The sequence below is a fragment of the Schistocerca nitens genome, chromosome 3, assembly GCF_023898315.1.
Source record: "Schistocerca nitens isolate TAMUIC-IGC-003100 chromosome 3, iqSchNite1.1, whole genome shotgun sequence".
Classification (NCBI taxonomy): Eukaryota; Metazoa; Arthropoda; class Insecta; order Orthoptera; family Acrididae; genus Schistocerca; species Schistocerca nitens.
Genome location: NC_064616.1, coordinates 973553706 through 973576357, shown reverse-complemented (window position 1 = coordinate 973576357; position 22652 = coordinate 973553706). Strand labels below are relative to the sequence as shown.

The 22652-nt window shown below is 36.7% G+C and overlaps 1 protein-coding gene across 1 annotated transcript in view; it reads left to right on the top strand.

Moving 5' to 3' along the window:
- The first annotated feature begins 2412 nt into the window (after nucleotides 1-2412).
- The window catches only part of LOC126249033 (cysteine-rich with EGF-like domain protein 2), a 148375-nt gene continuing 128135 nt past the window's right edge, over nucleotides 2413-22652 (top strand). The window contains exons 1-2 of the mRNA XM_049950648.1: nucleotides 2413-2562; nucleotides 16879-17027. Coding sequence (XP_049806605.1) covers nucleotides 16890-17027 — 138 coding nt within the window. The 5' untranslated portion in view covers nucleotides 2413-2562; nucleotides 16879-16889. The remainder of the gene's footprint in view (nucleotides 2563-16878; nucleotides 17028-22652) is intronic.

Below are 22652 nucleotides of genomic sequence, written 5' to 3'. Positions count from 1 at the left end.
ACCCTTGGTAAGATTTCTTAAAATTAAATATCAGTTAACGACACATCAGCTGTAACAGTCTCTAAGAGGTCCTAACATGAAAGATAATGGTGGCCTTAGATGATGGCCTTAGACCAGATGGCTGTGTGTGTGTTATGATGTTGAAGGATTAGGTTTGCGTCCTACGATAAGCTTTTTTTTTTTCGTCTTCGTGTTTGTAACAGATTCTGAGACCGGCAATGATATTTGTATTCTTACTTGTTACAAATATTTGACCGCTTTTTGCGACTGTGTCGCGATTTTGTAAACATCAACGTTTCTGCTCGCACTTGTGATTGGCACTTCTTGGAGAAGGCGTGCTACAAAATGTGAACTGAAGAGGTTCTGAATTATTCCTGACACGTACCACTTTCCTCATCAATATCAAGTTCTGTTTTACAAATTTTGATTATATGCATATGATGACAAATTTGATGGGCTTCTCTCATTGATTTTGGTAAAACAAATTTTGTTACTGATTGACAATACATTGCAAATAGTTAGTACCAACGTCTAGTAAATGCCCAATCATTACAAGTGCTAGAAATTATCAGATTTGAAGAAAAATTATCGCTGCTAAGTAGTAAGGAGTGGCTGTAATGTGCCCAGTGGTTATGAATCTGCTATGCCGTTTAATTTCACTAATATATGTGTATCAGTATAGCATACATATTTCTATCTATGCCACCTTTTCCCTGGAGTGAGCCAAGTTAGTGTGTGCCTGTCATTACAACAATGCATATAGTATGTAACCCACAATTATCGGCTCTTGTGATCCGCTCCTTGTATGGAAGACAGAAAATTAATTTATTTGGAAGTGAAGGTAACAAAGGATAGTGAAATTCGTGTGCTTTTTGTACCTCAGGATTAATACATGCGTATCCCTCAAGTGAATAAAATTACAATAGAGGAGGCTACAAGACTGAAGAAATAGTTATTCTGAATCTGATCTGTCTGAAACATGGTTATTAAACGCTTTGGATTCAGAAGAAATTCCTCTGGTCAGTAGAAACCAGTAGCAACCGTTCAGTTTGTCGCAACTCGAACTGCTTTCGCCCAGTCATAAACTATGGGAACATGAGAATGGGTGCGTCGACAGCATTTGTGTGGTTCAAACGGTTGCAACCGTATCTCGAAAGAATCTAGGCTGTTTAGACTTGATCCCACAACAGTTCAGGAAAATGCCGACCCAAGACACCAGGGGTCTGCTTTTGGGGACGAATCCATTTTGGGGCAGCTTCCTCTATTCCTCGCTTGTCATAAATATTTGCTGTTTATTTCAGAATATGTTGCGATTTCAGGGAGTCTAGGTAGGCAGCAACCTATGGCTACAGCTTAAATTACATTTATATTCTTCGTTGTCCTAAATATTTATCTGTTTTTTGTGCGAATATATTGCGATTTCGAAGATCAACTCACTTAACTTATTTCAATCTTTTGTTCGTCCCCAATATTACCGCTTAACTAATCATGCTGAATTTGCTGCGATCTTCAAAGTTGCAAAATCAAAGCGGCAATACGTAATAGCTCTTGTAACTCAGTTTAAAATGTAAACCCACATCAGAATGAAACAGTGCTTTTCGATTCGTCTTCTAGTTCTGATTTTTCATTGATCGCTTGGTTTGAGCTCAAATGGCATGGTGGGAATGTTGTTAGACTTCGTGTTATTTTCATTCTTGCAGTGTGAATGGGCCTTAATTATAGTAAACAAAATTTTCATGATGTTGTTTGCTCATTTTGTATTGCCGTGAAGTGTCGTCATTAGGGAAATTAAATCCGAAAAATGAAAGCAAAAAAAAAAAAATCTATTGCACAGAAATAAGATTTTTGAGAACTATCATTTGGGGCCCCATACTGAGCAGCGATACGAAAATTACAACAGCAGAGTAACTACGAAATTGATCTTGCAAGGAAGAACTATATCAAGAAATCAATATTAACAGCGAACTACAAAACTAATCCTATACAGCGTCGCATTGTATCCATTAATGGGTAACTGAATTTTTTAGTATAGCAGGTCATGCCCTGGGTTATGTGGCGACTGGAACGTCTCGCCTCACGGCTGTACATCAAGTAGTAGACCACAGATAATTTATTATTAATGGTCTATGCCTCATATAGCATTCTCTCTAATGTAGTACTGAGTGCACAGGTGTGAAGTCTCCACTTCATAGTGACGTTGCCAAATGTTTCGTTTCGTTCCGCTCCGCACCGTTGACTCTGGTGTGAACTGGCCATTATTCAACTTTATTTTGTTTAAACGTTGTAACAAAAGATTTCGTGTACTATGTAATGTATGACATATTACCATTAAAATTATAAAAATGTTTTCCAGCTCCTATTTTTATAATGCAGAAAAAGTTACAGACAAAATCATTCTTGCATTATGGGACTTATTAGAGGAAGTCGTGGTGCTAAAGTTCGCTCGCGATTCGTTATTCTCATGTTATTCGTTGTTTTACTTGTTTGTAGTATAACTCTGGAAATACGATTTGCCGGTAGCATGGATGGATTACGTGTTCGAATTGTAGCAGACGACTGACGGTAAGTATGGAAATACAGTTTTATTTGTAGTGCAGACAACGTATAGAGCTGATGACAGCAAAGAATTTGGGGTTAAATATTTTTTTGGTGATTCTATGTTATGCGATATCTATGCTTCTCGTAAATTGACAAAACAATCGTTGTTTCCCACGCGCAAAATAATAATAAACAAAATATTTTCCTGGCGATGTTCATATTAGCAAGATTACCAGTAGTTTAACAATTACTCGAAGTAATGGGCTTTAAGCAATTTTCAAGTGGGCGTTTTTGTGATTTACTGTGATTTACAGATACGTCAGATATTTATAAGACTAACTTCCTTACTCCATTCATACACAAAATAGAATCATTGGTGAAATCAAAAACTTAAAAACTCTGGTAAAATAAGTTTTGATAACACATTATTGGGGGGTAGTTAGTTTACAAAAATGTTTGTGGGGTTCCAATGTGGGGGGGGGAAGGTTCATCGTTGATGCTGCAGCAGTGATACAAAGTGTGTAAATTTTCTTGCTACTAACTTGCAAATTGTATCCTAGTTAATACAGTGCCAAATTGATAGAGACTTCGTCAAAGCAAGAAAATAACTAGGCCTAACATAGAAACAATTCCTCTTTCTGATCATGACATAAAGTTAGGATAAGTAACATTGTCCCTTATGGTATGGACACTCTTCACTGGAAATTGAAGTAGTTGACTCCAGAGCAAATGGTTTTTAAGAATAGTTGACAAGGGATAGCAGGGAGTGAAATTTATAGTGAACCAAATGTTAACATGAAATTTACTCTGTTCAGCGACAGTTTCATATCAGTATTTGAAAACATCTTTCTACACAAGCTTATGAGAAACGGCACTAAACACCCATGTAAAATAATAATAATAATAATCATTTGAATCACTACAGGGATCAACATTTCATGTGAAAGGAAAAGGGATATATACATGTTGGCAAGAAAGAGTAGAGGTCTTGCAACAGTTGCACTCTAGAAAACCTAATCAAAATTAACAAGAAAGGTTATTAAAAATCAAGGAATATGCTCATAATATCAGAAATAAATATTTCCAACAACAGACTTTAGGCTATATGCAACGTAATGAAATGAGACAGGGTCATTCCATGTCAAGTCACCCAGGCCTTGACACCAGCCATGTCAGATTTTGATGAAACTTGGTACAATTACTTCTTTTATCATCCTGAAAGCACTTGTAAAATTTTTTTGCTCTATCTCTTATAATTTTTTTATAAATTTTTAAAGTTTTTAGATTTGGCGTTGTTTCAGCAGTCGGAAATCGTAACTTAAACGTGTCCTCACAACTAAAAAAATTTGTATATTAAAGAATACTCAAGATATCAGTATGAAATTTTGGAATAAGTTTGTGTATTATACCTAAATGTTATAAAAAATTACCATAAAGATATATTAAAATCTTCCAAATGAAAAAAAAATTTAAAGTTTATTATTTTATTTTTTTTAACTAATTGATGTTTAGTTTTACAAAAACTGCACTATCTAGAGTCTCAGACCTGATAGAAAGCTCAAATTTGTTTCAAAATACTCTTAATTGTATAGGCTATTAGATAAAAGAAAAATTATGTTGGCTTTTTAACCTGTTCAATAGTTATCTAATTTTTAAAATAATATTAATTATATTTTAAAAATAAAAAGTACCAAGTGACTTAGACATCGAAAATAAGTTTTTGTCGTCTTGGAGTAACAATGTACTCTTGGATTTTGTTTTGTTACTCCTGTGTTTTGAAGTAAAAGATTATTACAGTGTTAAATATTGCTTGGATAGTATTTTATTAAGTTTATTCGAACTTTCAGTAAGTACTGTTACTTGGTTTACAGAGATTCTTTTCCAATATCCTATAAAAGTAACCAGAACAGTAATCAGACCAAAAGTGAAATCAGAATGTCAGATATTCAAACCTGTAGCATAGGGTTATTTAAAAAATCTGACTGTTTCCAAACAACCTACACACCTTCAAAAAAGTTACAACCGGTATCTGAATTGAGTGAGGAAGAAAAAAAGATTTGATTTACTTACGATCTGGAATTAATCTGTGTGAATTAAGAATATATGTTTACACCACAGCTACTACTTTTTAAATGTTTTTGAAAAGTATCAAACGGACCCACTAAAAAAAACACAAAAAACCCATCAAAAAATCGTTGAGAAGTGTAGGCTTGGATCTTTCTAAACAATTACTGACAAAAAATATTAGCATAAAACCTGGACAAAAGCTTTGCTCAACATGCCGTAACTTTTGTGAGGAAAAATTAAGAGTTGAAGTCAATGAAAGTGAAACAGATGATGAAGTCATGGTTGAATTAGAATCATTGGAATCCAGAAATGAATCCCTCGTACAAACAAACATTGCTCTTGATAATTTAGATTTAACACCGATAAAGCTTCATGGCTTGTCAGAACAAAGTAAAGGGTCTTATTTTAAAAGGAAGGTTAGCAGTATTGAAAAGACTGCAAAAAAAAAAAGGCGGTTTCAAAAGCATTAAAATATGATGCACCAAGTTCTGATGATGACGAAGAAGATAAAAGTGTGGTTGAGAAAGCAAAGGATTTTCATGTAATGATTTCTCTTATGAAAGAGAAGATTTCATCTGTTGGGAGGTGTAGAAAAATCCAGATTCTGACCTTGGCTCCAGATTCTAGGAGTCGAAATAAAGTGATGAAAGAATTTAATGTAAGTGGGTACATGGTGCGACAAGCTAGAAAGCTGAAATCTGAAAAGGGTATTTTGGAAACTCCTGGTCCAAAAAAAGGTAAAACTCTTTCTGAAAATACAGTAAGACTTGTAACAGATTTTTATGAAAAGGATGAAAGTTCCAGAGTGCTACCTGGAACAAAAGACAAAGTAAGTGTTCAAAAAAATGTGTACCTGTAAAAAAGACTCATTTTGTCTAACTTGAGAGAACTCTATTATTCTTTCAAATGGGAAAATCCCGAGGTAGTAGGATTTTCAAAATTTTGTTTCTTGAGATGTAAATGGTGTATCCTTGCTGGTGCTGCAGGCACACACACTGTATGAGTATGCAGTATCCACCAGAATGTTAAACTATTACTGGATGCTGTGAAAATTGAAGAATCTTATAAAGACCTAATTAAGATGCTTGTGTGCAACACGGAAAACCAAAACTGCATGCTACATCATTGCGACAGCTGTCCTGCAAATACTGCACTAACTGAGTACTTAACTGAAAAACTAAGTGAAGATTATGATTTAGAAGAAGAAATTGTAATCAGTCAGTGGGTTAACACAGACAGGGCAGAAATGATCAAACAGTCTATCAGTGTTGAAGACTACATTTCTTTATTGGTTAGGTCATTGGAAAAGCTCACCCCACACTCGTTTATAGCAAAATCCCAATCAGCAGCCTTTAAAAGATTGGAAGAAGACCCACCACCCAAAACAGCAATTATTGTGATGGATTTCAGTGAAAATTATTCCTTTGTTATACAAAATGAGATCCAAAGTTACCACTGGAATAGAGGTGGTTGTACTCTACACCCAGTTGGAGTTTTTCTAAGAAATAAGGAAAACAATGTTTTTGTTTCCAACCACTGTTTTATTAGTGATGACCAAGAACATGACACTGGTTTTGTTAACTTTGTACAAAAAGAAATTACAAAGTGGCTGTCATTACATCATACTGACATTGACTCAGTTCACTACTTTACGGATGGTTGTGCTGGGCAGTACAAAAATAGAAAGTTTTAAAAATTTGACTGAACACTTGAGAGACTTTAATTTGAAGGCCCAACACATTTTTTTTGCAACAAGTCATGGGAAGTCAATTTGTGATGGCCTAGGAGGAACTATTAAAAGAATTTTAAGGAAAGCCAGTCTACAGCTATCAGACAAAGAACAAATAATGACAGCAATTGATGTGTACAAGTTTTGTGAAAAAAAATATTGAAAACATTCATTGTCACTGTATTGACAAAAAAAGCTGATTTGCTATGGTTAAAACTAGAAAAATGTTTTTCAGCATCCCGAACCATTCCTGGAACAAGAAGTTTTCATAACTTCAAACCTCTTCCTACAAACAACCTTGAAATTAGAAGGACTACAGATAGTGTAAAACCCTCCTTAGTCATTTCTTTCCATTCTTCTTCTGATTTGGTTCGTGTTGAACCATCCATAAATAGCTATGTGGCTGCAAATTATGATGGTAACTGGTACTTTGGACTGGTATAAACAATATTCAATGATGAAGAAGATGCAGAAATTCTATTTCTACATCCTTCAGGACCAGCTGCATCATTTTATTGGCCTGAAAGAGAAGATTCTTGCATAGTGCCTTTGTAGCACATAGTCTGTGTAGTAGACGCACCTCAATCAAGCGGCACTGGAAGAATGTATTACTTCAAAAAAGACTGTATAAAAAGAACTGAAAGCTCTTGGATGAAGTGGAAAAACAGTTTGAATCAGCATTGATGTTTATTAAAAAGACAAAATTACTCAAAAAATTCAATGTTTCAAGCAATCAGTTGGGTTATACATAAGTGTCGTAAGTACACTATCTTTGTACATAATTCAAATGTAATCTACTATAATTAATAAACATGTTAAAAAGCCATCATTATTTTTGTCTTATCAAGCAGCCTATATGTTTAATAGTACATTAAAACAATTTGAGCATTCTATCAGGTCTGAGACTCTAGATATTGCAATTCTTATAAAACAAAACATCCGTTAAAAAAAATATTTTTTTCATAGAAAATATTAATATATTTTAATAGTATCATTTTTATCTTCAAATATGTATAATAAATAAACTTGCTGCAAAAATTCATGATGTTATCTAAAAGAGTTTTTAAGATAAGCAATTTTAAAGTTTTGAATACAAATTAAATTTACCATTTCTGAAGGTTCGGAAAACGCAAAACATAAAAACTTTAAAAATTTATTAAAAAAACTATACGAGATACAACAAAAAAAAATTTGCAGGTGTTGTCAGGATGGTATTAGAACCATTTGAGCCAAATTTCATGAAAATCTAAGGAGGTGGGTGTAAAATTTATTTTTTTTTGGGTGATTTGATACGGAATGATCAGACAGGATAAACAGCCACAGAACAGGAACTGAATGGAAGGCCTATAAATGAGTCGCAGATACCAATTTATTTAAAAATCATTTCTTAAATATAGCAGAAACTATAGGGACAAGCACTTGCACAGGGAAATTACTGCAGTATATTAAAAAAAGTAACTTCCAAGTTCCATCATATGAATTTGTCATAAACTTCTCCATCTGAAATTAAGAGAATTATATATTCTGTCAAGAACAGAAGCACACCAGATTTTGATGGTTTTTACACTAGAGTGCTAAAGATTTGTTCCCATACAATAAGCATGGTATTATCTTAAACATGTAATGCTTGGAGGTGGTGGTGTTATGGTGTGACTGTGTTTTTGATGGAGGCGGCTTGCATCCCTTGTTTCACGTGGCACTATCACAGCACAGGCCTACACTGGTGTTTTGAGCACCTTACTGCTTCCCACTGTTGAAGAGCAATTTGAGGATGGCGATGGCATGTTTCAACACGATCGAACACACTGTCACAAAGAAAAACAAACTATTGGAAAGAGTAACAAGGGGCATTTCACAAACTTAACAATACTCTATCAAAACATGCAATCAATAAAAAAAATAAAATACAACTGTTAGAAGTTTAGCTCCAGTCTTTGAACTGCACAGTAGTTTGTATTACTGAGCACTGGTGTAGACACACACAAATCCAACATGTAGTATTATCATTGTATGAAAGGGCAAACTCTTACTGCAGAACTAAAAGAGGTGGAGGATCATGCATTTATATAAGAAAAGGAAAACAGTTCAAATCAAGACATGACCTCAGTACACTAAGTGAGGAGAAACACTTTGAAATATCAGCTATTGAATTAAGAGAGCTTGATATCACCAAGAAATTAATCATTTTGTGTGTATGTATAGATCTCCCAGTGGTAGTGTGGACACTTTTTTCAATAAGTTAACAGAAGTTCTAGATAAAGTCTCAAGTACTAATGTAAACATAATTCTGTGTGGGGACATTAACATCAACACTATCATCATAAATGAATCCAGCAGCACATTCATAAACATCCTTCAAAGTTTTGGCATGTCCCTATTGGTCAGTAGTGCAACAAGGGTTACCACGACGACTTCATCAGTAATTGACCATGTGGCCACAAATATGGACAGGGAAAAATGTGATGTAGCTGTAAAAGATCTCGGACTATCAGACCATCTCTGTCAAATAACAACAGTAAAGTCAGGCATCGAATAATTCCCCGAACTACAAGCCTACAAAATACATCTATCAGAAATCAAAATAAAAGATTTTTATCAGTACTAGAAAAACATAGCTGGGATGAAGTGTATAGGGAAACCAATCTGAATATGAAATTCTCTAAATTCTCCATATTGTTTAAATTGAACTTTGAAAAAGAATTTCCAAAAGTATGCATGTCTGTATCGACATCTTGCAAAAACAGATGGATAACAGCAAGTATTATAAAGTCCTCCCAAACACTTACGCGCCTCAGTTCCATGAAAAATATTTGAAATGATCCAGAATTCTTAAATTTCTATCATAGATACAAAAAGATCTATAGAAAGGTGCTGATTGGTGCAAAAACGTCATTTAATGACAAAGTAATATACGGTATAATGCAGAGAATAAAAGCAAAGCAGTCTGGGATGTTATAAAAAAGGAAACGGGGAGAGGCAAACAAACGCAGACTTAACATACTGCTAAGGGAGGGGGATAAAGTAAATGATCCACAGCACTTAGCAAACTATGTAAATGAGCATTTTTCATGTATTGCAGAGAAGTTACAGCAAAAATTCCCCCAAACAAATATAACACCTGCAAATAATGTTGCACTAAATACAATGATGTTACTGCCAACCACAGAGAATGAACAATTCAAAAACTAAAAAATAGAAAGTCAGTAAGCTTTGATGAAGTTCCAATGTGTTTACTGAAACAATGCATAGGGATTATACAAGGCCCCTTAACAAATGTAATAAATGAATCCTTCGCGTCACAGACATTTCCAGAGCAGTTAAAACAGGCAAGAGTTGTACCTTTGCTTAAGAAAGGTAATGCAGAAGACATAGAAAATTACTGGCCCATTTCCCTGCTGTCAGCCTTCTCAAAAAATAATAGAAGCAATTATGAAAGACAGATTAATGAATTACCTGAATAAGTACAACCTTTTAAGCTAATCACAGTTTGGTTTCCTAAGTATCAAGGATACGGAGTCAGCCATAGTAGAATTCACAAAAGTTGTACTTGATGATCTTGATAAAGATGAGGGTGTCACAGGCATATTTTTTGGATCTATCTAAGGCATTTGATACAGTTGACCACAAGATTCTATTAAATAAATTAGAAGCATTAGGAATAAGAGGGGTAGCTAATGACTGGTTTCGATCATACCTAGCAGATAGGGTACAAAGAGTAGAGATAACACGTACTTCAAATAGATCTAAACATTTAGTGAAACACTTATCAGAACCAAAATACATTAATATAGGGATTCCGCGAGGTAGCATATTAGGACCAATGCTGTTCCTGATATACATCAATGACTTCCCCAGTAGTGTTACTCATGGTGAAAAATTCCTCTTTGCTGATGACAGCAATATTATAGTCACTGAGAAAACAAGAGAACTCTTTGCCGAGAAAACAAAATGAAGCTCTCAAGGAAGTTTTTGTTTGGTCAATAAAGTAATAAAGTGACATTGAACATAAAGAAAACTAAGCCACGAATTTCACTTTGAAGTGGAAAAATGACAATGTTAAATTAAATGTAGATGGCACCTGTATAGACTGTGTAACAAATGCAAAATTTCTAGGAATGAATATTGATTTTGAGTTGAAGTGGTGTGAACACACAAAGGTACTTGCAAACAGAATGTGATCAGCATGTTATGCCCTTACAATCCTATCATCAGTGTGTAACATGCAGTGTTTTTTAGTTACATATTATTCATATGTGCACTCAATTCTTAGGTATGGAATTCTTTTTTGGGGAACAAATGCACAAAATATGAACACAATTTTCAAACTCCATTAAATAGCCATAAGAATAATAACCAAAAATACTAGTCGAGCTCATTGTAAAGATCTGTTCAGAACATTGGGGATTTTAACTGCTCCATGTGAATACATTTACCTGTCAGTCGTACACATCAAAACTAACATTGGTAATTACTGCACATCAGCTCTGTCCATGACCATGCAACAAGAGATAGACTCATCTTACATTTACCAAGAAAAAATTAACATAAAACTCAAAACAGCATTTTCTACCAAAGAATAAAACTGTGTAATAAATTGCCAAAAGAGATTAAAGAAATTGCAAAAATACACTTATTTAAAAAGCAGCTAAAAAGTACCTGTCACGCAATACATTTTATACATTGAAGGATTACTTAGTTAAAACAGAGTAGGGGTTTGATAAAAAATGTTATACAAATAATAAAAGAATAATAATAATAAACCCCGTGGAGGCCCGGGAAAAGAATAGGCCTCCGATATGTTCTGCCAGTCGTAAAAGACGATGAAAAGAACAAACAACTAATAGGGCTAACCCCCCCCCCCCCTTTTAGTGTGATTAGTTGGTTCAGGACAGAACTAATGAAGCCTCAGACAAGTCCTGTCATGGTCGGGGATGACGCTTGAACCCTATACCCATCCACAATGGTAACAACACTGCTAGACACACAAAAAATGGTTTAAATCCGAATAGAGGTGTTTTGCAGGATATGCTTCCTGCAACCACTCTAGAAGGAAAACAAAGACAGAGGATGAGATGGTCAGATGAAGTTAGGCGACACCTCATGTTCTGTTATTACCAAGCAACAAATTTAGGAACCAACACAACTGGATACTGATCACAAGTATACACAACATAGAAACTTCCTGGCAGATTAAAACTGTGTGCCGGACCGAGACTCGAACTCGGGACCTTTGCCTACCGCGGGCAAGCGCTCTACCGACTGAGCTACCCAAGCACGACTCACGCCCCGTCCTCACAGCTTTAATTCCGCCAGTACCTCGTCTCCTACCTTCCAAACTTCACAGAAGCTCTTCTGCGAACCTTGCAGAACTAGCATTTCTGGAAGAAAGGATGTTGCGGAGACATGGCTTAGCCACAGCCTGGGGGATGTTTCTAGAATGAAATTTTCACTCTACAGCGAAGTGTGCGCTGATATGAAACTTCCTGGCAGATTAAAACTGTGTGCCAGACTGAGACTCGAACTCAGAACCTTTGCAACATGAAGTCACCCGAGCAATTAATTCTACGCACAATTGGAAAGCCCCTGGAACAGATAAAATAGCAAATTTCAGGCTATAGAAGTTCACCTGAACACATTCACATTCAACTACATTATTTAACAGTTACATTGCAGACCCATACACAGTTCCTGATACACTTGCACAAGAAATAACTTATCTGAAACCTAAAGATCAAGCAGACACAGCAAACCCAGCAAAATATCGCCCCATAACATGCCTACCAACAATATACAAAATATTAACTTCAGTCATTACACAGAAATTAATGACACATACAACACAGAACAAAATTATAAATGAAGAACAAAAAGGCTGCTGTAAAGGAGCACGAGGATGTAAAGAGCAACTGATAATAGATGCAGAGGTGACATATCAAGCTAAAACTAAACGAAGGTCGCTACACTACGCATACATTGCTTACCAAAAAGCTTTTGATAGTGTACCCCACTCATGGTTACTACAAATATTGGAAATATGCAAAGTAGATCCTAAATTGATACAGTTTCTAAACATAGTAATGAAAAATTGGAAAACCACACTTAATATCCAAACGAATTCAAATATCACATCACAGCCAATACAGATTAAGCGTGGAATATACCAAGGAGACTCATTAAGTCCTTTCTGGTTCTGCCTTGCTCTGAATCCACTATCCAACATGCCAAATAATACAAATTATGGATATAATATTACTGGAACATACCAACACAAAATCACACATTTGCTATACATGGATGATCTAAAACTACTGGCAGCAACAAATCAACAACTCCACCAATTACTAAAGATAACAGAAGTATTCAGCAATGATATAAATATGGATTTTGGAACAGACAAATGTAAGAAAAATAGCATAGTCAAGGGAAAACACACTAAACAAGAAGATTACATTGTGGATAACCACAGCGACTGCATAGAAGCGATGGAAAAAAAAGATGTCTATAAATATCTAGGATAGTCAAAAAATAGGAATAGATAATACAAATATTAAAGAAGAACTAAAAGAAAAATATAGACAAAGACTAACAAAACAGAATTGACAGCAAGAAAAAAGACAAAAGCTATAAATACTTATGCTATACCAATATTGACCTACTCATTTGGAGTAGTGAAATGGAGTAACACAGACCTAGAAGCACTAAATACACTTACACGTTCACAATGCCACAAATATAGAATACATCACATACATTCAGCAACTGAAAGATTCACATTAAGCAGAAAGGAAGGAGGAAGGGGATTTATCGACATAAAAAAACCTACATTATGGACAGGTAGACAATTTAAGAAAATTCTTTATAGAACAAGCAGAAATCAGCAAAATACACAAAGCAATCACTCATATAAATACATCTGCTACACCACTGCAATTTCATAACCACTTCACCAACCCTTTAGATCACATAACATCAACAGATACGAAGAAAGTAAATTGGAAAAAGAAAACACTACATGGCAAGCACCCGTATCATCTAACACAGCCACACATCGATCAAGACGCATCCAACACATGGCTAAGAAAAGGAAATATAGTCAGTGAGATGGAAGGATTCATGATTGCAATACAGGATCAAACAATAAACACCAGATATTACAGCAAGCATATTAATAATGATCCCAATACCACAACAGACAAATGCAGACTTTGCAAACAACAAATAAAAACAGTAGATCACATCACAAGCGGATGTGCAATATTAGCAAATACGGAATACACCAGAAGACATGACAATGTAGCAAAAATAATACATCAACAACTTGCCATACAACATAAACTAATAAAACAACATGTTCCCACATACAAGTATGCACCACAAAATGTTCTGGAGAATGATGAATACGAATTATACTGGAACAGAACCATTATAACAGATAAAACAACACCACATAACAAACCTGACATCATACTCACCAATAAAAAGAAGAAATCAACACAACTAATCGAAATATCCATACCCAATACAACAAATATACAGAAGATAACAGGAGAAAAAATTGAAAAATACATCCAACTGGCTGAGGAAGTCAAGGACATGTGGCATCAGGATAAAGTTGACATACCAATGATACTATCAGCTACAGGAGTCATACCACACAATATCCACCAGTACATCAATGCAATACAGCTACATCCAAACTTATATATACAACTACAGAAATCCGTAATTATTGATACATGTTCAATTACCCGAAAGTTCCTAAATGCAATATAACATATACCGTACAGTTAAAAGGAAGTCACACTTGATCAAGGTCCGCGTCACTTTCCATTTTTGACTAGACATAACGTCTGAGAAAAGAAAGAAATAATATTAATAATGATTATAAAATATCCAACATTCCACATAACACGTTCACTGTTTTTTTCCTTCTTTTTATCTTTTCTAGAAATACTTACCCCCAAGCTATGCATAGCACAATACTAACACCTCTTCCTCTTTCCGAGTTCAACATCTCACTCATTATGGAGGGATGCAGACTCAATTTTTCAGGATAGCAAATGGAAAGTGGTGGTACAGAAAATGGCCCAGAGATTCCCCCCCCCCCCCCCCCCCCCTCTCTCTCTCTCTCTCTCTCTCTCTCTCTCTCTCTCTCTCTCTCTCTCTCTCTCTCTCCGTGTGTGTGTGTGTGTGTGTGTGTGTGTGTGTGTGTGTGTGTGTGTGTGTGTGTGTGTGTGTGTGTGTGTGTGTGTGTGTGGGCTTTTATGTAGTTCATGTTGTGACATACTTCATGATTATGTGTTGGTATTACAGAAATCAGAACTGCTGTGTTAATGCATTGTAGTTGCCTGCCCTTGACCAAATACTCAGTGCTTGCTTAAATACTAGATGGCTTTACTATACACAAGATAAAAACCATGTAAAATTCTGTGGGCATTGGCGTGAACTGGAAGAATACTGCTAGGCAACTGCGAGGATTGAATCTTGCATGCTGTGCAACAATTAACTACCAGAAACTACTATAGACTGCTTGTGCAATTAATTTCCTATACATATGTATAATAAAATTGGCAGGGAAGCTTGTACTTTATGAAACACTGCTACTTTCTCAGTTACACTAACAAGGGAACCTCCCCATCGCACCCCCCTCAGATTTAGTTATAAGTTGGCACAGTGGATAGGCCTTGAAAAACTGAACACAGATCACTCGAGAAAACAGGAAGAAGTTGTGTGGAACTATGAAAAAAAAAAGCAAAATACACAAACTGAGTAGTCCATACGCAAGATAGGCAACATCAAGGATAGCGTGAGCTCAGGAGCGCCGTGGTCCTGTGGTTAACGTGAGCAGCTGCGGAACAAGAGATCCTTGGTGAAAAATTTAATTTTTTATTTTCAGACAAATATTTTGCGAAGCTGCAAAGGTACACAGAGCAGTATTGTTTACGTGATCGTGTGTCAATTATCAAAGTTCAGGCACTTACACGTAATCAATTTCGCTCTCTAAAATTCCAGGACATGTTCAGATTTGCTTGAACACATGCAGGATTTGACGGTCTACACATGGAAAAAATTGAAAACGTTAAAAACATATGTTTTAACGGAGCACAGGGAAAACTGTGTGATTGTGAAACTGTTGCATCCATTTGTTGCAGTTTATGTGACAAACTCTTATGTTTTCATCACTTTTTTGGGAGTGATTATCACATCCACAAGAAAACCTAAATTGGGCAAGGTAGAAGAATCTTTTTACCCATTCGCCAAGTGTACAAGTTAGGTGGGTCGACAAAATATTCCTGTCACATGACGCACATGCCGTCACCAGTGTCGTATAGAATATATCAGACGTGTTTTCCTGCGGAGGAATCAGTTGACCTATGACCTTGCGATCAAATGTTTTCGGTTCCCATTGGAGAGGCATGTCCTTTCGTCTACTAATTGCACGGTTTTGCGGTGGGGTCGCAAAACACAGACACTAAACTTATTACAGTGAAGAGAGACGTCAATGAACGAACGGACAGATCATAACTTAGCGAAATTAAAGAAAGTAAACTCTTCAGTCGAGGTAAGACTTGAACCAAGGACCTCTCGTTCCGCAGCTGCTCACACTAACCACGGGACCACGGAGCTCCTGAGCTCAGACTATCCTTGATGTTGCCTATCTTGCCCATTGACTATTCAGTTTGTATATTTTGCTTATTTTTTTCATAGTTCCACACAACTTCTTCCTGTTTTCTCGATTGATCTGTGTTCAGTTTTTCAAGGCCTATCCACTGTGCCAACTTATAACTAAATCTGAGGGGGGGTGTGATGGGGAAGTTCCCTTGTAAGTACCTGGTTTGCTTCCCTGCTGCTGCTACTACTTCGTTAATACAGATATGGCCTAAGAATAGAGACCTGTTTACAGTGAACACTGTTACTTTTCAAGCTGCCAACAGGACTTTTAAGTCCTTGAAAATATTTGAACCTTGACATGTTTTTTGTGTATGTAATATGCAGCTCCAAGTTGGCCAGTAAATAGTCATTACCAAGAAGCAACATGCAAGGTGGATATGCTTGATGTTGAAATCGTGAGGAGAGTGCTCAGCATTTCACACATTAGCAGGCATAGAAAGTGCGAAACTTAAAATTGTCAGTGACTGAAAAATTTGCAGTACATTAGTTTTGTTACACAACCAAGTCTTCGAAATGGGTCGTTAATTAGCAGTTAGAAGTTACAGCAGAGAGATTATGTACTCAGCCTTTTTTTATTCTGTGTCTTTATTTACTTTCTTGGAGTGAAGACTTAAATTGTGAACACGATGACAAGCTTTCTGAACATACAGTGGAATAAAAAGTTGTTTCCACATTAGCAAATTGTGATGTCAAGACAGTAGTTATATTCACGGTAGTAAATGTGAATATAATTGCTGTAGTTATTAAGGAAAGTGAAATTTAGGGCTTGTAATACAGATATTGTAGAAACAATTAGATTTCAGATGCAGGTGTAATAAATTGAGTATATTGTAACAGAAGAGGCATTGTTTACTGTATTTTTCTCTTTTCAGGTCAAGCAGAAATGTATCGCAAGGCAGTTTTATTAATGTTGGTAACCCACTTGTTGTATGCAGTATCAGATGACAAAGTTGACAAATTACATTCTCTAAAACTACCTCCATGCCAAGCATGCCGAGGTCTTGTTGCATCATTCAAGAAGGTAAATAGTGTAACACTACTTTGAAATAATTACATTATTTGTGTGCTTAATCTTCTGTTAGTTGTGAAGGTAATTTTATTTGCTTGGACTGGTTTTGAGATCTTGGTTTCTCCTCAGTCCATTATATTAAGACCTTAGATACTCTAAAAGTTGTGAAACTAAATTATGACAGCCACTAAATTAGGACACGGGCTCATAAGTAACTGGGTACAAGGTACTCTTTCTTAAAATACACAGTAATTTGCAATTTCTGTGTCATTTCATCCAGGGAAAGTTGACATGTGGAAATTCCCTCCATACAACAAAATTTGAGGTTGGGAGAGTTATATGATTTCTCTATCTTGTGCTGCTGTCAATTCACACACAGTGTCATGTGTTCAGTGTAGGCAAGGTGGTTAAGTCGCAGTAGGTTGCTGCATATGACACAGTTTTATGTGGAAAACTGTACCAAACGGAAGAGTTCTAAGCAAACAGCTCACAAATCACAGATGTGTTATAATACCCTTGTTCCATGGAAAATAAAGTGAACTTAACTTCTGATATTGAAGGGCAAGAAAATATTTTTGTGGCTTGTCTAAGAGGTGGCACCGATCCAGATTCCAAATGATTTTTTAGGTTTTCTGTTATATAGGTACATGATGTGCGATAATGCAAGTGATGTCACTTTGCTCTGTAGAACAGTTTTCTTTATAGTTTTTTTTAAATCATGCTTTTTGTTGTTCAAATGGATTAATGGAATACTGTGCCCTCATAAAATTCTACAATATGCACTTTTGTGCACTGCAGTGCTACTGTGGATGAGGTAAAGGACCAGTAACACACACAGAAGTTTAAAAGCTGGGGTGGAAGTCAGTGCCTCACCACCAGAGGAGGTGAGTTAATGTCATTTACCAGAAAGGTTATGGCCAGTCTTCACCAGGGTACTGGGTGAAAATATATGAGAGGAGGACTGAGTTGACCATCAGAAAGAATTGTCAGAACAAAGTATAGTCTTTATTATAGAGCCTATTTGCTGGCCGGGTGCCGCAGTAACTAAGTTGGAGTAGTTTGCTCAAGGCCTCAATAACTGACTGCCCCCAGACTTCTAAGTCCAGCCATATGTAAGATGTATCAACATTATAGGGTGCTGAAGTTTCTGGAGGAACTATTGTCTTCCACCCAAGGTGTAGTAGTATTGTATCTGCTCGTGGTCTAGTGATAAACATTGTGCACTGTAGAGGAAAGTCAACAGCTAGAGTCAATGCCTTAGTTTTTTTTAAACTGCATTTAGTTTGTATGCTAAAAGCATCAGTCTGATGGAACCTAAAAGATAATTTGCTTCCCTTTCTAATTCATCAGTAATAGCAAACTGTTCCAGAAACATTCCTACAAAAGACCTTATGGCTGACTCAAGATAGAACAATTTATGCCAGAGAGTTTCCTATGCATGCAGTTGCCTCTGATCGGGGGCCTTCTAGCACTAGCCACAGGCCACAGGACACCACTGCTCGGATGATGAACACGATGCAATGTGACACTTATGTGATGCACCTTGGCAGTATTTCTGCTCATGCATTGGTAAGCATAAAACGGTTTAATTTCCATGTGAAAGAACTTTGATAAACTGAGTAAACACTATGTGGTAACACAGCGGGAAGGGGGGGCAGCAATGCTCACTCAGCTTATGATGTGAGGAATACTGATGTGTACTCATCAGTTGTCATTTTTGACTTGAAGTTCTAGTATTTGCCTTACAGTTACATATTGGATTTTGCACACTTGAATATTCTAAATATTAATAGAATAAAATATCTGCTTCAGTTGCCAATAATTTCTTATTTATTACACAACAGGTTTTGAAGCATAAAGCTTCATCTTCAAGTGCCCTCAACTGTGAATAAGAGGAGGAGCTACTAGCATACAAGAAAGTATGGGTTGACATAATATTACGGACACACAAATGTGTGGCAGTTGTTTCAGTCAGTCGTGTGTGGGGGGTCCACACACACGTCTTATGCCCAGGATTGGGACAAATATGCTGACCTAAATGGAGGGATCTGGAAAAAAATGAACTCGATAATAAATAAATAGCTGCACTCGCGCACAGGACCAGCAAGTGCGGCATATGCCTCGATGGCACTTTGCACAAGTGACTAGTGCAGCTGGCCAGGGAGCTGGCTGACCGTTGTGGTGGAAACAACTGTTGTGGGAGCCAATGAAATGGGGAATCAAAATAGAGAGCCAAAGAAATGCAGGCAGCGGTGGCTGACTTGTCTGTCCGGTTACATAAGTGTAGCATACAAGATTGATACAAAATAGAACTACAAATATAAGAATGAATGTAATTACAAAAATAAGTGCATCAAAAACTTCCAGGCAGATTAAAACTGTGTGCCCGACCGAGACTCGAACTCGGGCACACAGTTTTAATCTGCCAGGAAGTTTCATATCGGCGCACACTCCGCTGCAGAGTGAAAATCTCATTCTGGATAAGTGCATCACTCTGTTTTAGATATTTACATTGCAATTCCTGTTGTGTATATCAGTTCAATCGTGACTAAGCTTTTTATACTAAGACTGTTTTGGCTCTTTAAAGGCGAGTGTATACACGGTTACCAATCTTAATGGCTTGCATCATTCTCCTCGACACTTCACCTGTCGTCTTATCGCTCAGTTATTGGATGTATTTCTGTATGCTATATGTGCCTCGTTTTAGTTGCATGTTTGTATTTTATCTTATTATTCTGATGCACTCTGTCCAAGTTGTCTTGTGGGCATTTTTTATGTACAATATTGTTTATATGTTGTTATAATTATCCTCATATTTGTAGTTCTATTTTGTATGAATCTTGTGAATCACACTTATGTAAGCAGATGAACCGGTCAGCCTGTTCGTTGCACTTTTTTATGTTTCTATTTCATTTCCCCACCTCATTGACTCCTATGTCAGTCATTTCTGCTGCCACAGTCAGCTGGCTCCCTGAACAGCTGCACTAATCACTTCTGTGGAGGCAGTTGCTGTGGTTGCTAGTCCTATGCACGAGTGCAGTTATTTATTTATTGTTGAGTTCATTTTTGTCCATGTCGCTCCCTCTATGTTAGGCTTTTTCTCAGTCCAGTGCATTGGTTTGACATGGGTGTGAGGGCCCTCCTCTCATGACTGACTGGCCTGACCACCACACATTTCGGTTTCCATAATTATGAGCATGCCTTCTTTCACTGCTTTACCTTTGATTCTTGTATGTCAGTCCCATATTTCTTGTATGCTAGTGGCTTTTTCTTTTATTTACAGTTGGTGCCAGCTGAAGATTAAGCTTTAGGCTTTGAAACTGGTTGTGCAATAAATGAGAAATTATTGGAAACTGTTTTTGTTATTGATGTGTTAATTAGTTGTAGATGTTCCCCTGACCAAATATTTTAACTCCTAAATGTTATTCAAGCATTACAGAATAGTCTCAACTGGGAGGTGGTCTAACATTTGTGAAATATTTGTTCGCTTTGGGTTCAATACAGGGGTGATGGCAGTGGTGGCCACTCGAAACATTCGTGTTATGTATGAGGGAATTTTTTTGGTTCAAGAAAGATTGTTATGGCATGACTGATTTTCCAGATTCATAAATTCTCATTAATCAACAAATGTGATGAGCACCTATAATTTAAAATAAGTGCGACATTTTCATTCAGTGGGCAAGGTTCAGAAATAAGATGTAGGAATATTGCATGATCCAACTCAAAGAAACAAAATGCGTAGGGGTGATTGAATCTGCATTTTTGGTTGAGCATCCTCAGTTCTCTTACACAGCATTCCTAGGCAGCGTTGTTAGCAGTAATGAATTATAGTGACTTTATGATAACTTTGACAGAAGAAATTAATGCCTCCAAAACCTTACTGCAATCAAATAGTAGTGTGACATAATATTTTGTATCTGTTGGGGGGGGGGGGAGGGGAAGGAATGTTAAGTATTATGAAATGCTCCTCAGGGGTTGTATTGCCAACAACAGATGCTTTTTAGTCAGTATAAGAAAAGTAACAAAGTGAATTGCATCTAGTGATGCTACTGCACGTCACCCCCTGTATTTCACTGATTTCACAAAACAAGCCAGCAAGACGATGCCTTTCAGTGTGAAAATGCACTTTGAATCTTGCTTGATGACATAGGTAACAGGTAACTCTGAACCAGTAGGTTTTTACAAGCATGGAATACGTAAACTACCTGAGGACTGTCAGTTTTAAATAACATGGCACAATTGTTTTTTATGGTTAATTTCTCTTTAGTTTACTATTAGGTTTAATAAACCAATGGAATAATGCTATAAGATATGCACTGCACTACTACGAGTGAATTAAAACTTCTTGCTGGGAATTCACTGTCCTTTGTTGGCTTGGGCACACTTAGCTGACCCATGACCATCTTCTCCAACATGAGAATCCACCTTACTGCTGATGTGTTGCCCGCCTGACGGTGGCCTTTATCCTACTAGATTGCCAAAATTTGGCTGCTTTGTGGCAATCTGTTAAACTTCCTTACTAACTACTTGTAGTGCTAGCAGATGATGCCAAAATGGCTGACCTGGTTTTATATTTCAACTGTGAAGGTGGTTTCTGCTTGTCTCTGTGAGGTGGAGCACTTTTGCCTTATTGACTGTGTGGGGGGGGGGGGGGGGTGGGCGGCGGCATCCCTTGCCTGCTCTGGCCCGGAGTATGCACAGTGGCCCTTGCTTGGTCTGGCCTGGCCTGGCCTGGCCCCTACTGTTCTCATCTTTTTATTCTTTTATGTTTGGTGTTGTTTTTAATGTTTTGTCTTTCCTAAAATTTTATCACATTGTCTGTGCTGCTCGTTTTCACGTAGTAACAGATTGCAAGATAGTGCTGGTCGGATGTGCAGAGGGTGCATCTCCCACTGTATCCCATGCCCTTGGGGCCACCAACTGCATTATGGGCAGAATGGCTCACCCATCCTACCCCCTCTCATTCTCCTCTTACTTCTCCTTGATTTTATCTGTGTCTCATTGTATCTTGAGTACAGTTGAGGTTCCCAAGTACTTCCCTTTAGCTCCTTCCTCTGAGGATTATTCCTGGTTTGACACATATAGGATGAAAGGAATGATGGCCTTGCAGTTTGGTTCCTTTAAACCAACCAACCAATTAAGCTTAGAACAAATGTCTATTTTAATAAAACATATTGAATTTTGTGTGTATGTTTGTGTTTGTTTGTGTGTGTATCAACCTGCCAGCACTTTCGTTTGGTAAGTCACATCATCTTTGTTTTTAGATATATTTTTTCCCACGTGGAATGTTTCCCTCTATTATATTCATATCATTAATAAAACATATAGTATCTGTAAAATGAATGAGTCTAAATAATCAAAAATTAGTAAGACGTTATGAACATTGGAGGTCAAAACAGTCTGTGACTGTGTGCTGTCCTGTGCCCTACTCAAGTAATATGGAAATAAGGCATTTGGAGTAGATGCATAAAGAAAGCCAGTTAACAAATTATTGTGCCACAATTCTGTATTCAGAAAAAACTAATCAATAGCCTGGTGGAAGGAGAAAAACAGGCATTATCAAGTGTAGAATATTACAAGTTTTCTGCCCTTTGGCTACGGGATATTGAAAGTAGCAAGAAGGTGTATGATGGACAA